Source organism: Trichoderma breve, chromosome 3, assembly GCF_028502605.1.
Source record: "Trichoderma breve strain T069 chromosome 3, whole genome shotgun sequence".
In the NCBI taxonomy this organism is placed as follows: domain Eukaryota; kingdom Fungi; phylum Ascomycota; class Sordariomycetes; order Hypocreales; family Hypocreaceae; genus Trichoderma; species Trichoderma breve.
In genome coordinates, this window is record NC_079234.1 from 5,265,106 (window position 1) to 5,284,875 (window position 19,770).

Below are 19,770 nucleotides of genomic sequence, written 5' to 3' on the forward strand. Positions count from 1 at the left end.
AACTGGTGACTAAAAAAAGAGAGAGAGAAAGAGAAAAAAACTGGCTCAAGCACATGTACTTCCGCAGTGAAGCGCGAGTTGAATTTGCATCTGAGCTATACTTGAGGCAAGGGAATTATCAGAGACTGGGTTGGGTAGCCGTATCTGACGGCGTGGAGTTTTTTTCATCTTTTTTTTCAAGCGGCATAAGGAATTTAATTATGTTGGGTTTGTTAGTTTAACTTGTATTACCTAGTTTTACCTAGAATCATGTCATGTTATTGGAACAAATACAGGACAGTGTGACACTGAAGCATGTGAAAGGCGTAGAAGAGAAAAAGGTTGATAATATATTGGTGCTTTTTGATTGCGTGTGTGCGTGTGTGAGGTTGTGTGTGAACACTCGTTTGTACTACATCTATGTACTACGTTATGAATTATTATTCTCTCCAGCATTCCCGTTCATTGCCATGTGATAATCATGATGAGTTCAACCAAGGCATCTCGCCAAATAAAGAAACATAAACAGCATGAGGAGAAGTAACAAAAAAAAGAGGATGGTAAAGAAGCGAGAGCAGCGCAGTCAACAGACTCGCACGCCGCAAACCTCAACGCCCTTGCCCTCAATAACGGCCTGTCTGCCAAAGTACACGACAGCAAGCTCCTGCACGAAGAGGGCGTCGCTGGCGCTCCACACGTCCAGGCCCATGGTCTCTATGGACCGGCTGTCTATAGTGATGGCGGAGAGATCAGAGTCATCGCCGCCGTTGGGAATCAAGTCTTCGTTCTCGTCGTTTTCGTCGTCGCCCTCGTCATTATCGCGGTATGTCTCATCCGCAGCGTCGACAATGTCTACCATGACGGAAAGCATCTGCGTGGTAAGGCGGTGGAAGTAGGTGATGATGGCCAGCTCAATGTTGGCTTCGCCATCGACGCTGCCGCGGCGGCCTGCCAGGGAGGCGATTGAGTTACTCAGGGGCTCTGATTGTAGAGGCGAAGCGGACGGCGGAAGTGACATGGAGGCGCGGGGGCTGGCTGGGAATAGCAGGTCCGCGAGAAGGGCGGCATCGCGAGTCGACTCTTCTTGCTCTTCTGAGCGGATCTGCTCGCCCGCACTGGCCCACCACATGAAGCCGTTATAGGCAAAGGCTGCCCAGGTGACAGGCTCGATGAGCTTGTCGGCGGCGCCATAGGGCTCGTCTTTGACCACCCGAGCAGAGTGGCTAGTCGACAGTCTCACTGCTGAGGTCTCGGATTCGGGGGATCGAGGATCTTGACCTGCGGGGGCGGTTGGCGCGAGTGCAGCCAGGCGCGCGAGGCCAGTTCGCAGTGCGTTGAAGCGACGAAGGTCACGCTGGGTAGCCTTGACAATTTTCCCTCCGGCATACTCGACCACCGGCCAAGCTTTGTCTTTGGCATTTGCCGAGTAGTCTGGCGGCATGGTGATGAGCATGTCCCAAAGGGTGTCTTTAGTCGCGAGGATGCTGTCCGTGGTGCAGGCAATCCAGCCAGACCCTGATTCATCGGCATCGTCAACGGCACTTTCATCGCTGCGGTCACGCTTGGATGCCTTGAGGTCATCCATGAGAAACGAAATATCATGCACGCCAATGCTGAACAGAGGTCGAAGACGCTGGGGCGGAGCAGGCGTAGGCAGGGAGTCTGTGATGGAGAGGGGGATGTTGGATAAGATGGAGATGTTATATACTTGGGACACATATTAGTCTCTATACCATCATTGCTTCAAGACAAGACTTGACTTACCAAAGTTGCAAATCACATGTACTGGAGCGTGACAAGAAATCAATATGCGCTGTCGAAGAAGGGCGGCGCGGTGGATGGGGAATATCAAGGGGCCGAAACTGTCCAGCAGCTCGGCCAGGCTCCAGGCAGGATGGTAAGGAGATAGTTTGTGCTCAGGCTGGAACAGAGAGACGCCATCGGTGAGGGACGAGTGTCTGCCATGGGTCTTACGCAACTGGTCTGGCACTGGAGAAATGGGCGTGTTGACGGTAGAAAAGGTCTCTCCTTCTTTGGCCTTGTTGGAGTCCCAGTACTTTTCTAATATTTCGGTCTGGTTGCGATTCTTGGCGAGGTTCCTTTTGGCCGGCATGGTTCTTAGCTGAAGCTCTTGGAAGTGTAGAACGGAACAAAGATTACTTACGCCGCCATTTTCTTCAGTTTTTCGGCATGTCTCCATGCCCGTCCCAGCCTTCCATAGCTAAGGGGGACTAGAATGCCCACAGCAATCATGCGAGCATGACGGGCCTCTTCCTCTTCACACGGCTCATTGACAAATGCGCTCAAGCCAGCATGTGCGCCATCGTGGACAAAGTAGATGAGATCGTCGGATACGGTATGGAGGCCAGACGGCAGTGATTTGTACTCGACGAGGCCCTCGAGTTCAAGTCCCGGCGTAGATTGTTTCCAGACAATTGTGTAGCCGGCCTTGACGTCGAAGTCGATGAGAAACAGGGCGGCAATGGGCGGGAGATCGACGAGGGTGGCAGCAGGGGCGGGAGGAGGAACGGAGATGGAAGACGGCTGGGCTCGGCGAGCTGGGGCCATGGCGACTTGGATATGGCTTCTGAATGGATCAGAGCATGATATGGATTGGACTGATTCGAGGTCCTCGTACGGAGCTCATGCGAGAGGCTGGTAATGGCCGACGAGAGACCAAGTAGGGATGGGTGGATGGAGCAGAGATGCGTCGGCACACAATCGATAGCTCATGCAATGCGGCAGAACGGAGTATCGAAGCAAAGCAAAGCAAAGCAAAGTGGATTTGCTGGATGGAGACGCTGCTCCTCTCTTGATGCCCAAGGCTTTGTTTGGGGGTTCTAAGAACAGAACAGCAGCAGAAGCGGTATCTTATGCAGCGCAATATGCAGAGCAGTTCCGCGGCAGCGATTCGCTCAAGACGCAGCCGTCGAAGCTCCGCGAACAGGCAGGCAATTGGAGTTAAAAGCAGAGCGTCGCCATTGCGGTCCTGACAGGGATGCAGCTTGCATGGCGTGTCTTTTGCAACTTTGCTTGAGCCGAGGGTGGATCAGCAAGGCTCCAGAATGGGAAGATGCAGATCACGTGATGGTTCCTTGTTCCTTTGTTTGAAGAGCAAGTTGCACATTCGAAAGATGAGAAGAAAGAAAGAACTCAATGTATATGGTTGAAATAATGATTAAGAAAGAATATCTATTTTCTCCGGCTGATTGTTCCAAGTGATATCTTGATACTTGGAGCAGCTGAAATGCCACCTATTCAAGCGTTGATACTTTTTGACGCCGAAAGAAACGTGGTGGAAACATTAGACCATCAATCCCCACATCACGGTCGGCTATTTCCAACCAATCACAGAATCAGAATGCCTTTGCGCCCCTCTTCTTCTAGACCAATGTCACTCGCTGGTTGAGGCTTTCCGCTACTCCATCGGTACCTGGTGCAGACGCCAACAGCAACGGCTTCTGTAGGTACACACCACTTACTTAGACGTTACTATATTCAACAAGCTTCGGTCTTGAGCTGCCCAGTGTTTTATATCTTTGTCGATACTATGGTTTAGTAGGCACAAATCGACTGCTATATGCAGACGTTCCCGTGACTACCAAACTTGCCGTGCTTGTGATTTTATTTCCTCTCCTCCCTCTTCCTCTTCCTCGAGACTGGCCCATCTGGTGGTACTCTGTGTCCAACAGAAAAAGAAGCATATCGCCGTGAAATAACACTTCAACCCCGTGCAACAACCGAAATGCAAAAGACGTATCAGCAGCCTTCAGAGGCGCCTCAAGCATGGCGACGGACCTCCTCCATAAGCTCGGAGGACATGAAGTCGGCCCTAGAAGCATTCGCAACCGCCGGTAACAAAGCTCTCAATACAAGCTCGTTTGGAGCAGGACCCGACGACTATCTTCGGAAAGCTGCCGAGCGCAGGACAAGTATACCCAGCGGCTACAAACAAGACGCAATTACAAAGGAGATGATGGCAAAAGCGTGGGCTGCGAAATCATACCCCGGCATGGGAGGGCAAGGAAGCGGCAAGTCAGGGTAGCTTGAGTAAAAGGTAGACATGGAATTGCAATGTTGTCAGTATATCAATATCTATTAGTTCAAGATGGCGCTCTGTCGTCTATTGGGCGAGCATTATATAAAGGGAACGCCTATTCAGCACCCCGATTTTGCTCTTCAGCATCCCTTGTCGCAAGTAATACCGAATGGTAGACGTCATAGTAGTAAATAGTAAAAATATATAACTATAATGCCTAGTAGTACCTAGTAGTTACTGGAAAAATGTTGCCATAGTTGCAAGTACTAGAGGAATATACTATAGTAGGTACCTAGCATGCTCGCAGCTCAATCACCCTGCGTGTCCAATATGGGCGTCCTCGGCTTGATTGCCCGATTACCGGAGAAGCATGTGCCGAAGTACAAGATTCAATTGGAGAGATTATACTTCAGCTTGAAACAGAATAAATTATATTGATTGGCCCGTTTGGTCCCCGGACACACCGCATATTTTAGTACCTGTATCAAGTACTGATAACTGAAATAGTATAGCCCATAAAAATTACCATCGGCCACGATTGATAAGAAGTCGAGAAAACGTGTTGAAAATTACCACCAGGTATCTCGCCCTCCCCCACATGTCAAAAACCACACAACATCCCAGCCAATCACGGCGCCCGCACTGTGCTCAACCCCTCTAAAAGCCTGTCCCCAACGTCATTAACCTACCAAAACCCGAGGCTGTACCCGTGTACCTGCTGAACATGCCCACAGGCGCCGCGAGCTGCAGGTAGCCGATACTTCAGCCGCTACAGATACACCATGCAGATTTGCAAGTACACCCGTTCTTCTCCAACAAAATCTCCTGGCCACCAACTTTAGTTCCCGTGCCTTGTGTGCGCTTGTGATTGCGTCCCCTGGGCCATCTTTTTTTCTCTTCTTTTTCTCCTTCTTCTTTTCCTCTTCTTCTCCCTTCTGATCTCTTCACATTCTCTATCTTCCGTCCCGCAGTCAGTCTCGGCTCAGCGCAAGAGCATGGAACTGTAACAGCACCAGCCTCGAAGCCTTCTCCCCGCCCTCCTCGGTATCCTCGTTATCCCACTCTCTCTGTCTCTCGCCTCGGCTTCTCTCCCCGTACGACAACACAAGACAAGACAGAAAATCCCTACGAACAACGGCAGCTCAAACCATGGTCCTCTTCCTTGGCTTCATCGCCAAGTTCCTCGTCGGCTACACAGCGCTGACAATCTCCTTCTACATGCTGTCCCTTGTCGTCCCCAAGGCGGCCTTCGTGGCCCGCGTCCTGGCCGCCTACATGACGCTCATCGCCTGCGCGCTCTACGGCGTCATCGCCTCCATCGTCCTGACCGTCCTGGGCAAGCAGCAGATTGCGCAGTGGACCGTCGCGCGGGCCTTCCACTACTCCATGCAGCTGACCACGGGCGTCGAGTTTGTCATTGACGACCCGGACAACGTCCTCAACACCACGCGGCCCGCCGTCTTCATCGGCAACCACCAGACCGAGCTCGACGTGCTCATGCTGGGCGCCATCTTCCCCAAGTACTGCAGCGTCACGGCAAAGGCCCAGCTCAAGAAGGTGCCCTTCCTCGGCTGGTTCATGAGCCTCAGCGGCACAATCTTCATCGACCGCAAGAACAGCAAGGACGCCCGCTCCGCCATGGACGGCGCCGCCTCCGAGATCAAGACCAAGCGCCAGAGCGTCTACATGTTCCCCGAGGGCACTCGCAGCTACACCAAGGAGCCCGCGCTGCTGCCCTACAAGAAGGGCGCCTTCCACCTGGCCGTGCAGTCCGGCGTCCCCATTGTCCCCGTCGTCGTGGCCAATTACAGCCACATCCTCTACATCAAGGGCCTGGTCTTTAACTCTGGCAAGATTCCCATCAAAGGTATGTCTTCAAACCTGTTCAAACCCGGAATTATCAACCGTAATGCTAATGTATGCCTAACCCTTTAGTCTTGCGCCCCATCCCCACCACAAACCTCACCTCCGCCGATGTCGACGAGCTCACCCAGTCCACCCGCGAACTCATGCTCAAGGAGCTCATCAGCCTCACCGAAAAGGCTCGCGGCCGCCCAATCGCCGTCCCCACCTCCCTCAACGGCAACTCCACAGCAAAGAGCACCGCCATCAACTAGAAGTTGGCCGCGGCTACTACACCACAGCGTATGCGCTCATAGATTATGAAGTCAACGAGAGAACGCCCCCTTTTAGCGATAGAGATATCAACCATGTTTGAAAACCCCCTCTAGAAAAAGAAACAAAGAGACTGGTATGCCCTCAAGTTAGATTAGACACGGCAGGCTGGCGGATTCAAATGGCGAAATAGGACGGACGGTGGGTGGAAGGGTTAAAGAGCGGGTTTTGACATGTGCGAGGTCAATTTCAAATTGATACCCATTAGAATCAAAAAACAAGAAAAAACAAAACTCTCTTATGGCATTTTTTTGTATTATTTATTGTATGATGAACTTTTATATTGTTTTTCACTATCCTTGTTAAAACAGATAGCAATTCGTCTGTACAGCTTTCTCTCCATCTACATTTCAACTCCCAACTGGCCAAAGAAATAAAGGTATGTGTCTAAACGCTCTACATGCGCTCCCCCCATACGCCTCTTAAAACACGAAGCTGCCAAACTCCAGATACCGCCGCCTCTTTTGCCCCTTTTTCTTTTTTCTTCTTCCGATACCACACATTGCCAGGAGATTCCATCATTCCTCAGTTCCTCTTTTTTCTCATAACCACGACCAATGTACACAACGTAACCACTGCGCAGGGCAGACATCTATATTTACTCCCTCAACGCCAAGATGGCCTGCGTAAGAGGCACAACCCTAAGACTGCGACCTCGCTTCAATCCAGCTTCGCTCGAAGGATTGTGCAAGAGCGTCGGGCACCGCTCATCGGTCCACTTGCGGAACACTCGCTTCAGGTCCCGCGGCGCACCCTCGAGAACAACCGTCGAGATGGGGATAAAGGGTCGATCCTCCATGCTGGCGGCCAGGACGGCATATTCCTGAGCAAAGTCGAGGGCGGTGCGGAAGGATGCGTACTGGGACTGGGCCTGGGAGCCAACAATGATGTACATCTCAAAGAAGGCATCGAGAATGTAGATGTTGAATGTTGACATGTCGGCTTGATTGAACGGGCAAATCTCAAAGATCTAGAAAATCTGTGGTCAGTAAACTGCTATAAAGGAATACCCAAATGTCCACCGTCATGTACGTGTTTTGCTCACCTTTTGCCTAGACTCTACATCGGCACAAAAGAGTCTGCCGTTGTATTTCCCATAACTAGGCTTCAGTCTCCAGTGATCCGCCGAGTGAGGCTTCGACTCGCCGCCCATCATGTCCCAGAAGGACGCAGGCTCGTTGCCCTCGTCATACTCAATCAGCTGTCCAGTCACCGTCAAGTCCATACCAATGAGGCGTGCACAGCTGAGCTCCTCCACATCGCTTCCCTTGCCCTTCCACAAGTAGCAGTTGCCAGAGTGGGTGATTAGATAGGCAAATCCAGCACAGAGGCTGCCCGTCGTAAAGTCAACCTCGTCAAATGCTACCTGGCCCTGATACCGTCTGCCACAAAGCATGGACGGCGCAAGCGAGTCGTATCTGGTGCTTGCACCTCTTCGAACAATGACAACGCCGCCAAGGGCCTGTAGGAACTCTGGTGTTTCCTTGCCCTGCCTGATTTTGATGAGTTTGCCGCCCAGCTGTCTGGCCTCTTGTTGTGCCACAGCCTCTGCTGCATCCTCATCTGCGTCCGCAACTTCATCGCCGATCCAGAAGTAGACCTCGCGCACTTTCCATCCGGCCTCGTTGGTAAAATTATGCCCAGCAACGTACATTTCTTGTTCAAAGAGGATACGCTCGCGGTAAGCCGGAACGATCATCTGCTTGCCCTCCCCATCAATCTGGAACATGTGAAATGACAATGTCTTGCCCTTTGCGCCAGTCTTTGGGTAGTTTGTCAAGATATCAGCATAGTCCATGTCGCAGGGGACGCTCTCATACGGAGGTCCAAAGAAGTCGTGAAGAATGGCTGATACATCGCTACCATGGCTTGTTTGCGGCCGCGAAGGCGATGCGAGGGGCGCTTCAACCCGTGGTTGTGGTAGCCGCTGGGAAAAGTTTGCCGCTGCAGGCGGTGGTGACGCTGGTCGTGCGTCGCCTCCCTTTGGTAACCCGTTGAAAGAAGTCGGCTTGGGTCCTGGCAATGGGGCTTTTATGGCAGCCGGGGCACGCTCTGGTGCAGCGTTTACTGTGGATGGCTTCGATTCACCGAGCATGTTGATGGCGGATGATCGGGTGTCGGGTAGCGAGCGCTCGGTTTTCTTCACCGGTGACCATGGACCAGTCTTTTGTTGTATCAGCTTCTTAGCCTCTTTGGCAGGCTCTCCGGTCTTGACTGGTTCCCATGTGCCAGTCTTTTGAGGTGAGAGCTTGCCGGGTGTCCTGGGAGTCTCAGATGCCGCTGTAGTGGTGGTATCCTTGGGTTGCTCGAAGAATTTTGACATGCGCTTCAAGTTAAGTTTCTTCGGTGCTTCTACCTCCGGCTTCTGAGGTGACTCGGGTCGTGATGATAATAGTTGGCCGACCTGGATAGCAGACTCTGTTTGTCGTCTACTACGAAGATTCAAGGGGGCAACAGGCTGCTCCAGAGGTCGGCTGTCAGCCTCTACTTTTCTCGCCTCGATAGGCTTTGGTTTAAATGGCACATCAGGCTTTGTGGCCGCTCGATCTTGAATTGGCTGCGTAATTGGCTTCCTGTCTTCAACGGGCGCGGGGAGACGCTGCTTTCCAAATGCGGCGGGTTGCCGGCTTGCTGGGGACGACTCTGCAGAGCCATTTGTGGTATTGGCGGGAGCGTTGCCTACATTGGTCGGCGCCTTTCTCCTCGGGCCACGCGCTCGTCCCTTAGTCATGTGCGTCAGCTGAGGGCCTGGTTGTGATGGTTGAGCATCTCCATCGCTTCGTCCTGATTCTTCACCTCGGCTCCCACCGTTGGAAGCTGCCGGTGGTGGTCCTCGTGCCAGCATCCCGGCAAGGGCAGGGTTAAATCGTCCGGCCAGGCCGCCAAGCTTTGACGGAGCACTCTTCTTCTTCAAAAGGCTGGGCAGAGACTCTTCGGTCCGGGCTGGCGTATCGGGTTCCTTATTCTCTAGTCTGGTATTCTCAGTCAAGGTGGTCTTCGTGGGAGTCAAGGATGGGCTGGACTGTTTGGCCAAGTTCACTTGACTTGACTTTCTCTGTGGAGGATCTGGTTTTGAGTAATCGGAATTCTTCGACTGACCGGATGGGGTTCGACTCTCGGGAGGCGCGTCTTGCTGGAGCACTGCCGTTGACCTACCCAGCTCACTCCTCATGGCGAGTGCTTCGGGGAGAAGAGGCTTAGGCTTGTCACGCGTTATAGTATTGGCAATTCCTGTTCCCTCGGCTTGGGCCCTTTTGAAATCGTCTCTCTTCTTCTGTATGGAGTCCTTGAATTCGTCCCTAATTACCGACTTCTGTGGCCCGTCAGTCTGGTTGAGAGCCGCCTTGCCACGGAGAATGTTGTCCTTTAGCTCGTCTGGAGCTTTAAAATTTTGAGTCTTGGTTCTGCGAAGAGTGCCAAATACAGCCTTGAACTCGGGCTCCTGGGTCTTGGGAGTCGGGGCTTCGGCAGCTCGTGGCTTCAAGTTTCCGCGGAAATCCAGGTCCTTCTTTGGCGGAGCCTCAGGTTTAACCTTGGTAGGCAGAGGGCTAGGGTTGATAGAGGCGCTGAGAGATTCAGACCGCCTCTCCCTCACTTGATCGAGAGCGCCCCTCGACTTTGATCTTGGTCTTTCCGGTCCGGCAGTCATGGGCGTGCTCGATGTTGGGAAATTTTGAAACGACGCACGATTCGTTACAGATTGTGTTCCAGGGGGTGAGTAGATTCCACCCAGACCCGTAGTGTTGAGATTCAGCCTTGAACCCATTGGCGTGGACCTCATAAGCCCATCGATACTAACTTGGTGCTTGTGAGAGGGAGCAGCGGGTTTGCTTGGCTCGGGAGTAGCATTACCACCACGCTTGTTCTTGTTAAGCTCGACCATCCATGCTGGTTGTTGTGAGGATGCTGGCTTCGGGGGTAGCTTTGGCGAGTCTGGTTTATTAAGAGCGCTCTCGAGCCAGCTTGACTTCGTCGGGCTCCAACGTCGAGGCTCCATTGTCTTGGTTGGGGAGAGTGGAAGGGATGCATCATCGAGAAGCTCATGCCTTTGGGGCTGAGGTGGGCTCGTGGAAGTTGGTGTTTTGGGACGCCTTTCAGACGCTTCTCCATGTCGAGACGTTGGCCGAGAGGATGGACGAGATCTACTTGTCCCTGACGTTGTCGTTGCCGTAGCTACTGTTGGGTCACGAACGAACATGCTTTGTGGCCTTGGGGGAGCCGCCCCCCTGTCGATTGAGCCACGATGGCTCGCCGTCACGTTCTCGGGACGGGTCAACGCAGGCGGGCTGGCAACAGACCATCGCTTCACGCTGTCACTCCTCTTCATCATTGCGCTCTGCACAAAACCGCCCATGCCCTTGGTCGGAGACGATGTACGCACAGGAGACGTCCGGCCAGTCGCTGTTGGGGCAATCGGTTCTGCCTGAGGCCTCTCAGCGGCTGGATTGTCGAAGCTGGGAGGGTTCAAAGAGAACGGAGAAGCAAGTTTGCCGAGAGCACTCTCGCCTCGGGAGCCAGGACGTTCTCCGGAGTTTTCGCTGCTCATGCCAGGCAGCTGGGCGCTGAGAGACGACATGTCGAGTCGATCATCGTCTTCCACCTGGTTCCGTCGGTACGCCGCAGAGTCAGCGCCTCTGTCGGCAGTTTGACGAAACCACGACGCATCCTTGGATCCAAGGCTCTTGGCGATCTGGTCCTTGGAAAGAGGCTGGGTAGGGGATGGAGGCTCCTCTGCAGCGGTCTCGTGCGTGGCGGCCGCATTTCGAGCAGCGACGACGCTCAGCGGGCGGCTGTTGGATCGGGTCGTACGCCGCTGCCACGAGAGTTGTGAATCTCTTCGAGCAGCTGTGGCATCATCGCCCCGCTTTGCGTCGAGATCCTCAGGGGCCTCGTTCTCTCTCGCCTGTGAGGTGGAGTGCAGCATGGCATCGGATTGATCCGCCTCTAGGGGTTGCTCTGTCTCGGTCAACGATCGCTCGCGCAGCTTATCCAAGGACTCGCCGGCTGGGGAGTCGAGTCTCAGCGATTCGGAAAGGTTGACAGTTCGCCGGAGCGTGCGTGGTGACGGCGTGTTGGCTGGCGATGATTTCTGCGGTGAGATGGATCGGGCGCGTTCTTTTGAATAAGGCGGGTCAGCGTTGTTTCATCAGTAGGTCAGGTCCCGAAATTCATATATGCTCGCTGTTTAGGGCCCCCCATAGCAGATCTAAGGGGTGTGAGGACGGCCGTAAGAAAACATTTAGACAAAAAGTAAATAAACCTTGTGCCTGGCGGCAACCCTCAGATAGCTCTGACAAACGAACACCATGGCAACAAGGCAACGCCAAAAAAGCCAAAGCCTCACACCATCGGGTAGCTACCTAGCAACAGGTACTACCGTCCCCGATTCGATTCTGTGAAGAAATGGCGAGAATCAAGGCAAAAAAGAACAAGGCACTCACCCTCTCTTCTGGCCTGGCGCTCCCGTTTGGCAGCAAGAAACTCCTCGCGCTCTCGGGCTCGCATCTCGTCGTCCTCAATCTGCTGCCCCCGCAGGCGCTCGACCTGCTCGAGAAACTGGGATACTTCGTCCGACATGGTGGGATTGACGACTCTACCGGTGCGTAAAAGCAGCTGACAATGACATGGCACGGGGGAAAAAAGCTGCCTCTGCTTGTTCCGCTCTCGAGGTCGAAGTCGAGGTCGAGTCTAAGGTCGAGTCTAAGGTCGAGTTTGAGGTCTGGTGGTGGGGGTTGATTGTCCTCAAACGGATATTGATGGGACGTTGATACATTCGGCAGCAGATTGGCGGTATCAATCTTTAAGAGAACCTGACACCCGCTACAGTTCCAGTTCACTCGACGCCCTTTTTATTGGGGGTCAATAGCGTGTTGCCGTTGCCGTGGGTTGCGGCCCGCGGGGCTGCCTTGGGGCGTGTCTAGGCGATCCACGACAGCCCCATAGCATTGACGCCCCTGTAACCTAGCCCCCCAGGAGAAACCGCAGCGCTCATGCAGGGTACGAGTACGCCCAAGGGGTTTCCGGTATTAAACCCCAACGTCATGAAATTGCATCTCACAGAGCACAGAGCATGCATCTCCTTTTTAGAAATCACCTCCATACTATTACATACTATTTGCGCGCGCCATCCCGGCCTCTCCTGAACGGTGGGCAAGGCTCGAGCACCGTCTACACCGAGGGGGCCCTTTCGATTGTTTACTATTGATCGCCAATAACAGTAAACACACACACAAACACGAGATGTGCTAGTGCCCGTCGTCAACAAACCCAAATCTTGTCCAAACCCGTAGAGGTTGCAGAGTGAACTCTTTTCACTTGATTCCATCTGTCTCGCCTGCGTGCCTGGGAACCAAATCTGATCGAGGCCATCCTGCTGCGAACCAATCAAGTCGGCGAGACGGCCATCAGGCGAGTTGGTCCGATGAGCCTATCCACACAATTTCCACACCATCTTGCCATCTCCCTTGACAACTGGTCCACATGAGTCTTGTACTATGCTTTGTGCTACTCCGTGTTCCGTATCACCGATCGCCGACCATGGAAGTAGAAGTGGTGCTAGTGCTCGTACATAACACCAGGGACAAGTCATGGTGGTAGTACAATTCTGATGAAGTCGTTTCAATACTATCAGTCACTGGGTTGCTGGCTATGTAATATTACTACCCGACTTCCTTGGACCTGTCCCGCGGCCCAGTTCTATATCCGTACGTAAAATGCGATGCTTCAATCAAGTAAATACGAGTACATGGAGCAGGGCCTCATGCTCCGTTAGCAACCTCCCTTCGGTTCTTTGAATCAAAGGTCATCTTAATACAAGAAAAGCCGCTTCTTCGCGTCCTCCACCACCCACGACATGCCCTGGTTGAGATTCTTGCCCGTCATAGCCGACGACGGCAAAACATGCCACTGATGCGTCCGAATATCGTTCAACCGCAACAACTAGTCAAAAACCTTATTAGACACCCATTCAATCCTTCAAATAGGCTTCAAAGGATAGCTCACCGTAACAATCTCTTCTTCAGTCATGCACCCATCCACATCCGTCTTGTTTGCAAATATCAATAAGCAGGCTCCCGCCAAGCGCTACCCTAGATGTTAGCCCACATCCACGAAAACTGCAGGCTACCTCGTCACAAACCTCTTCTTCCAGTAGGCCATGGAGTTCCTCCCTGCAGTCGTCTATTCGTAGCCGATCTGTTGTGTCCACGACCCAGATCAGGGCGTCTGTCTTTTCGAAATAATTCCGCCAGTATGATCGCAGCGTCTTCTGGCCACCCACGTCCCCTATAGAAGTTAGTTGATGCCAGCCATGCCTTGCAAAGATCTGCAATGGCTGCCTTACAGATGTTGAGCTTGTATCTGTCACCGTATTGTTAATTTTGGGCCAAAACTTGGGTTAGGACGGAAGCAATTACCCTTCGTAGTCAATCGTTTTGATGATAAACCCAAGCGTTGGGCTAACAGTGTTCACATCTTCACCCATAATCTTTTTGACAATTGTCGTCTTTCCCGCGTTATCAAGACCTCTTTTGATACATCAGTCTCTCAAATTACCAGAGTTGGTAAATTATTCGGCACGTACAACATGAGTATTCGCATCTCTTTATCCTTTAGGCGGGCTTTGCGTAATATGGATAACATGTTGCTGGCTGCCCAAAGATTATCTGCCGAGACTTTGTTGTTCTTTCTTTTGGCGAAAAAGCTTGGGTCAATAAAGACTTTTTCTATGCCTTCCAGATGAGATGAGTAGCTGTGTATTTATAGAAGAAATATCACCCTTAGGCACGGTGTTGATAGACCCAATGTTTCATTTATTGTCTGCCTGCTAGGTAGCTACTAAAGTACTCTAATCTTGTAATGCGCTGTCAGAAGGACGGCGTTGCACACGTGATGCAGAGCATTCCCCATAGTTTTTTGGTTCCTGTTCAACTCCTGACAATGCTAAATGAGCTCCCAAATCCATGATTGAACTATAGCTTCTTTTGATAGAACAATTGATTCGCAAATTTTTGCTGTAAACACGTCAGCTGGAATGGCTCCTCAAGACTTGGTTCGCATAGACAAACCTGAGAGGTAAATCATCTCGTTCATCACCCAAATCTCTGCCGCGTCCTGGCAGCAATGCCTGCCCCTCTGATTCACAAGTTGTAGGCGCCTGGGAAAAGGTCCTCGATATTGGATAGAGGTTGCGTCTCGCGCGCCCACAGCACGATGTCAAGCCATCGGCTCTCATAGTAACGGTCGGTCTTGACGGCACTGCGCAAATGGCACACTTCTTGGAACTCAAATTTTTGTAAGAAATTGGTCGCCAATTTGAGAGCCGGGTCATCTCTGCCAGAGCAGAAAGTTTCGACGTATATCCAGGCGTATTTTCGACGGTTTTGACACGCAATCGACTCATACACCTTGGAAGAATCTTGGCATTGCCACTCGTAATCTACCGCTCTTCGGTGGAAAGGTGCTGTGCAAAGTAAAATCCGGTCGAGCAAAGCGGATCCATACAGCTTGCCTCGGTGGGAAGGATGAACGACGACTTTCACTTGACCGGTATGTCTAGATCCAGGGCATGGACCCCCGAGCAGGCCAAGTCTGGCTTCAACCACAAAGGCTAAGCCCAAAACCTCCTGGGAAACCTTTGCCTGAGTTGAGCGGAATGCGAGGTAGCCTTGATACGCTTTTGTGGCATTCTTAGGCCAGTTGGAACGGTCAAGCAAAGGGTCCTCGGTCGTCGTGGCGACAATAAAGGGCTGCAGATTATCTCGGCAACTCTCGTAGATCTTTTGGACATTAGCAGCAGTGACATCCCTCCATTCTATGATTTGAGGGCTGCTCGTCGCCCGACTTTCCATGTTGATAATGGCCGCGATGGCTTCAAAGTCTTCAGGCGTAGCGGGTCGTACAATGCATTCGGCATTTGGTCCAGTCTCCTGTTCAATAGGTACAGCCTGCACTTGAGGTTTGATCTTGGACCGGATCTTGGTTGCGAGCAGCTCTCGACTTCTTATCTCTCTGGCTATTTGCAGCTCGACCGTCAAGTTGGCCTGTCGCCAAGCGATATCTCTATGATCACGCGAGGGACCTTCGTGAAGGCTTTTGAAAGTATCGGGGTAGCGGATTTCGGGCAAGAAGTCTCCCGTCTCGGTGTCAATGTCCTTCTTGTAATGATCGATCGCACTCTGAGATGCCAACGAATGTATGGCTGCAGTTGGTTTGGAGGTTTGGAGCAGCCACGCCATTGTTCGCGATGTTTGGGCGCCCTCGGGCATCTCCTCCTGTTTTACCTCATCCTGGCCGTCACCATCCGAGAGACCTTCACTTATGTTCCACGAGGCCCTGCTTCCCTGAGACTGGACTTCAAAGCCAGTCAATCCCTCCGTAATTTGTGGAGAGTCAGTGGGAATGGCCTCAGGCTTGATCATCAGTCCTCTGGTCTTGGATTCTGGTTCGAGGACTCGGTTGAGGCTTTCAAGGATCAAATTTCGTGGCTTGGGACTGGTGGCTTCTTTGTGATCATGCTGGCTGATTTCCGATATACCGGTGGCGCTTGGATGCGTAGGGTCATCGGTCGTTCGAGCCGATACGTTGCTGGACGTTTTAGTCTGATATGAGCTCAGTTGCTGGGTGATTGCGACGGCGGCCTCATGGACTGCCTCACCTTTCGCAAGGGCAAAGGAGGGAGAGGGGGTTTTCGGCGTGGCAGGGCCGTTATTCAACCACTCTCTGAGACCAGTGAATCTCTTGGTGTTTCCATCCCCAGCCGGGGTGAGGTTGGACTTTTCAGATGCAGGTGTCAGGTCCATCTCGCTAGCTAGCTATGCGATCAGTAAAGTATTCACGAGATATGGAATGGATTGAAGGCAATTTACCCTTGGCTGTGCTAAGAGCGATGTTGAAGGGAGCAAGTCTTTGAGAGAGGAAGATTGTTTCGAGAGGAGAGAGAATGAGAGAGAAGGGAATTTTATAGGCGTAGAGAAATGTGCAAACAGCTGTGTGCAGCAACTGCCGGGAGCGCTTGCCAGCTGGCAACCCGAGAGTAGGGGCAGAGATGCCTCTCACGTGCCGTAATGCTACAAGCAATCTGAAGCTGTAACAGCAATATCAGCTGACTATGATAAGTCGTTTGAAGATATTCGATAGAGTTGATATTTATGTTGATCAGGGAGATTAGGTCTTTATGCTTGCTAATGAGAGGCCGTAAATAGAATGCTGGCGTTGGTTTAAAAGGGCAAAGAAGCAAAACTTTCGTGTCACCAAGCAAACTCACTCGCGCTGTACCTACTACCATGATGGCGGTGGTGCTGGATCAAAGGCCTCAACTTTGGAATCGTACTTAAGTCTAGTTTGCCTACTTGGAGATTTCTACATATATTAGAGAGTATTTTCCCCGAGTGAACTTCATGCTCCCGCGAAGTCGGTGAAATAGGTTTTTGTCATACTCTTGTTCGAGAAATTTATCCAATTCTTAGACGCAATGAGCTTTTATTGAGAAGAGAAATCTACTATTCTATGTCTATTAATTAAGACTAGCAGATATTATATTAACCATCTCGCATACCTTAGTTGATACTGGCAGATACTCGAGAAACCAGTCATCTATCAAATAGTAAGAACGAACATTTCTTCTGTCTTGGCAGCCGAATTAGCAATAGTCTCTCGAGTGTTGGACAGCTACTCTTTTTTCTTCCATTGCAAACTCGGAACTATAGTACCGGAGGTGTCGAGGCTCTGAAGGATTCGGAGACTTATTACACTATCGATGACCAACGGACAGATAACATATTTCATCATTGAAAACGGTATTGTCTAGGTGAGAAAGCCATATGAATTCAAGGACAACGACGGAACGAATCTCTCGTTCACTCAATGATTCCCAATTCTACTGTATTTGACGATATGACGAATGCTCTATGTTGTTCTGCAATGTGCGTCTACAATCACCGGCACAGTGACTTCCCAGCTAATTTTAAGGGAGCTGGACAGTGTGTAAAGAGGATCTGTGTCCTCTGAACCTCAGTATACCGAAATTACAAAGCTTGGGAACATCAAATGGGCCGCGTGGCCTAATGGCTAAGGCGCTAGATTTCGGTTGAGTTCACCTCCTCTAGAGATTCCAGGTTCGACTCCTGGCGTGGTCGGTTGGAAATGTTTAATTCCCATTGTTTCTTTTTTTGCACGGGGTTGCTGATACGCTCATAAACTGTGTCTTTTTTCCCCCTCCAAGGAATTGACTTTGACTGGCGACTGGGTGGGATGTTAGGCTGGTGATTAATGCAACTAGACTCACTGCAACCACGTGTAAAGAGATCGATCCCTTGTTCGCAATTGGTTGTGGGGAAGATCACTGATGGATTTACTACAAACAGTAAGAGGAGCACGGCCTGTCATAATGTGACGGCTTGCTTTTCGTACTCTACGTCTACTTGTTCTATTTTGATGGATGCCGTAAGTCAGCCACGCTTTCTGACGGCATCCGCGACCCTCCAAAACGACTCGGATACCCCAACTTGCCCAACCATCCCCAAATGAGTCTATTGCTATTACTACTACGATAATGTCTGTGCCGGCCTGTCTTTGTCTTGATGTGTCATGACTGTGGGGTTGCTGGCGCTTTCTGACCACTAGGAAAAAAAGACGAGCGGACCAGCCGAGATCGGATCGCAAACAAAACCCAGCGGTTGCGCTTATCGTCGTCTTGGAGATTCGGCACAGGTTTGTCTGGCTCGACCCTTTGGGCCAAAAGTTTCCGCACCCCGCAGGCCCAGGCCAGCGAACCTTTGGAAATTGCAACTCGGGGCCGTCAAACCAACCAGCCTCGTCTGGACGTTATAAACAGAGGCGACTGAGTCGGGTTGTTACATTTGTTTCGACGCCAATCGGGCTTTCTTTCCACCATGTCTGCCTCTCTGCCGGGTTCGCGAGACTTGCCCTCGTCGCAGTATGATTTGTCCACATACTATGGACGGGTGAGGCACACGATAAGCATCACGGATCCAAGGTGAGTCTCGACAACAATGGAATCGCAAGCCTGTTACCAATGCAGAATTGTTGACGTGTATCTTGTTTTCCAGCACCCTGCTCGCTGGTTCGCATGGACTCGAAAATGCCAAAAGACTTGTCACAGAGTATAAGACGGGCAAGTTGCCGCATATGACACCCGAGCTATGGCACGCCAAGAAGATTGTCGACTCTACTCTTCATCCAGGTATGGCATTGGCAGATGGAAACTCAAGCATATGCGCGGGTTCAAGAATAAAATACAAGAGAACAAAACTGACCTTTCTGGATAGACACCGGAGAACCAGTGTTTCTGCCCTTCCGAATGTCATGCTTCGTCCTTTCGAACCTGATCGTCACGGCCGGTATGCTGCAGCCTGGTCTTGGAACAGCAGGCACCGTGGCATGGCAAGTTGCCAACCAGTCGCTCAATGTTGCCATCAACAGCTCGAATGCGAACAAGTCGTCCCCATTGACCACTGCGGATCTTGCCAAGTCGTACGGTATCGCCGTCACGGCTTCGTGCTCGGTGGCCCTCGGACTGAACGCATTGGTGCCGAGATTGAAGGTGTCCCCCAGCACAAGGAACGTTCTCAGCCGACTGGTACCTTTTGCAGCCGTGGCAACTGCTGGAGCTCTTAACGCATACTTGATGCGACGAGGAGAGATTGTTACCGGCATCGACGTCCGCCCTGTTCTCTCCGACGCCGAGAAGAAGAAGCTGACGGAGGAGGGCAAATCAGAGGCGGACGTCCCCTCTCTTGGCAAGAGTCAGAAGGCAGCCAAGATTGCCGTCTACGAAACTGCGGCCAGCCGTGTCATCAACAATACCCCCATCATGATTATCCCCGCCATGACCCTCTACCACATTCAGTTCAAGCAGGCATGGTACAAGAGCTTGATGGAGAAGGAGTGGCTCAAGGCCCGACCGCGGATCGCCTCGACCATTCCCATTGGTATCAACCTGGGCCTGATTGCTGCTGTTGGGTTTGTGGCACTTCCTCTGGCACTGGCAGTCTTCCCCCAGAAGCAGGCGATTAGTGCTAGCAGTCTGGAGCCGGAGTTTCATGGTAAGGGCGGCAACGATGGCAAGGTCTGGTTCAACCGCGGTCTGTGATGGGCGAGACATATTAACGAGACGACATTGTTGAGTTTCGATGGAGCTTTTGGAGCGTTTAGATCAGGCTCGTCAACTCCTTGACGGGCCTTGTCACCCATGCCCTCATAAACCACACATGGCCACCGAGAATTACACATTAAGACATACATACATAGATGGATGCTTTGCCCGAGAGCATCCAGTGGGGACGTGGACTGGGTATTCCTTGGGCTTCGCAGAACGATAGGTGCCCAGCCATCGCATTATAATGGCCAACTTGAAGAAGTAGTGTTGGTTGTTGGTAGATGGCGCAGGGTTGGGCGCCTGGAATTATTGCATAGACTTTATGCGAGCTTTTTTTTTTTTTTTTTTTTTTCATGCGTGTGTTCCTGTTTAGACGGTAGATAAGAGATCACAGCGAGTCAATATCATGGAACAAGCCAAATTAACGTTGCATGGGTCATTGAAAGGAGACGTGCAATGG

General features: G+C 51.7%; 7 protein-coding genes across 7 annotated transcripts; 3 read left to right on the plus strand and 4 right to left on the minus strand.

Moving 5' to 3' along the window:
- Positions 1-562: 562 nt before the first annotated feature.
- On the minus strand, positions 563-2,547 carry T069G_05998 (uncharacterized protein; the record flags this gene model as incomplete). The annotated part of the gene is made up of 3 exons (XM_056173208.1): positions 563-1,686; positions 1,744-2,078; positions 2,144-2,547. 3 exons carry the CDS (start codon positions 2,545-2,547, stop codon positions 563-565), a joined length of 1,863 nt encoding a protein of 620 aa, XP_056030066.1.
- A 1,177-nt stretch (positions 2,548-3,724) lies between these two features.
- Positions 3,725-4,024, plus strand: T069G_05999 (uncharacterized protein; the record flags this gene model as incomplete). Its single annotated transcript, XM_056173209.1, has 1 exon — positions 3,725-4,024. One exon carries the CDS (start codon positions 3,725-3,727, stop codon positions 4,022-4,024), a length of 300 nt encoding a protein of 99 aa, XP_056030067.1.
- A 1,143-nt stretch (positions 4,025-5,167) lies between these two features.
- Positions 5,168-6,135, plus strand: T069G_06000 (acyltransferase domain-containing protein; the record flags this gene model as incomplete). The annotated part of the gene is made up of 2 exons (XM_056173210.1): positions 5,168-5,885; positions 5,954-6,135. 2 exons carry the CDS (start codon positions 5,168-5,170, stop codon positions 6,133-6,135), a joined length of 900 nt encoding a protein of 299 aa, XP_056030068.1.
- Positions 6,136-6,791: 656 nt separating this feature from the next.
- On the minus strand, positions 6,792-11,770 carry T069G_06001 (uncharacterized protein; the record flags this gene model as incomplete). Its single annotated transcript, XM_056173211.1, has 5 exons — positions 6,792-7,163; positions 7,239-9,259; positions 9,359-9,725; positions 9,789-11,308; positions 11,635-11,770. 5 exons carry the CDS (start codon positions 11,768-11,770, stop codon positions 6,792-6,794), a joined length of 4,416 nt encoding a protein of 1,471 aa, XP_056030069.1.
- Positions 11,771-13,000: 1,230 nt separating this feature from the next.
- Positions 13,001-13,834, minus strand: T069G_06002 (ADP-ribosylation factor family domain-containing protein; the record flags this gene model as incomplete). The annotated part of the gene is made up of 6 exons (XM_056173212.1): positions 13,001-13,132; positions 13,196-13,276; positions 13,332-13,477; positions 13,536-13,552; positions 13,609-13,719; positions 13,776-13,834. 6 exons carry the CDS (start codon positions 13,832-13,834, stop codon positions 13,001-13,003), a joined length of 546 nt encoding a protein of 181 aa, XP_056030070.1.
- Positions 13,835-14,331: 497 nt separating this feature from the next.
- On the minus strand, positions 14,332-15,993 carry T069G_06003 (uncharacterized protein; the record flags this gene model as incomplete). Its single annotated transcript, XM_056173213.1, has 1 exon — positions 14,332-15,993. One exon carries the CDS (start codon positions 15,991-15,993, stop codon positions 14,332-14,334), a length of 1,662 nt encoding a protein of 553 aa, XP_056030071.1.
- A 2,091-nt stretch (positions 15,994-18,084) lies between these two features.
- T069G_06004 (tricarboxylate carrier domain-containing protein) lies at positions 18,085-19,304 on the plus strand (the record flags this gene model as incomplete). The annotated part of the gene is made up of 3 exons (XM_056173214.1): positions 18,085-18,188; positions 18,262-18,395; positions 18,481-19,304. The coding sequence occupies 3 exons, from the start codon at positions 18,085-18,087 to the stop codon at positions 19,302-19,304; spliced, it is 1,062 nt and encodes a 353-aa protein (XP_056030072.1).
- Positions 19,305-19,770: the final 466 nt, after the last annotated feature.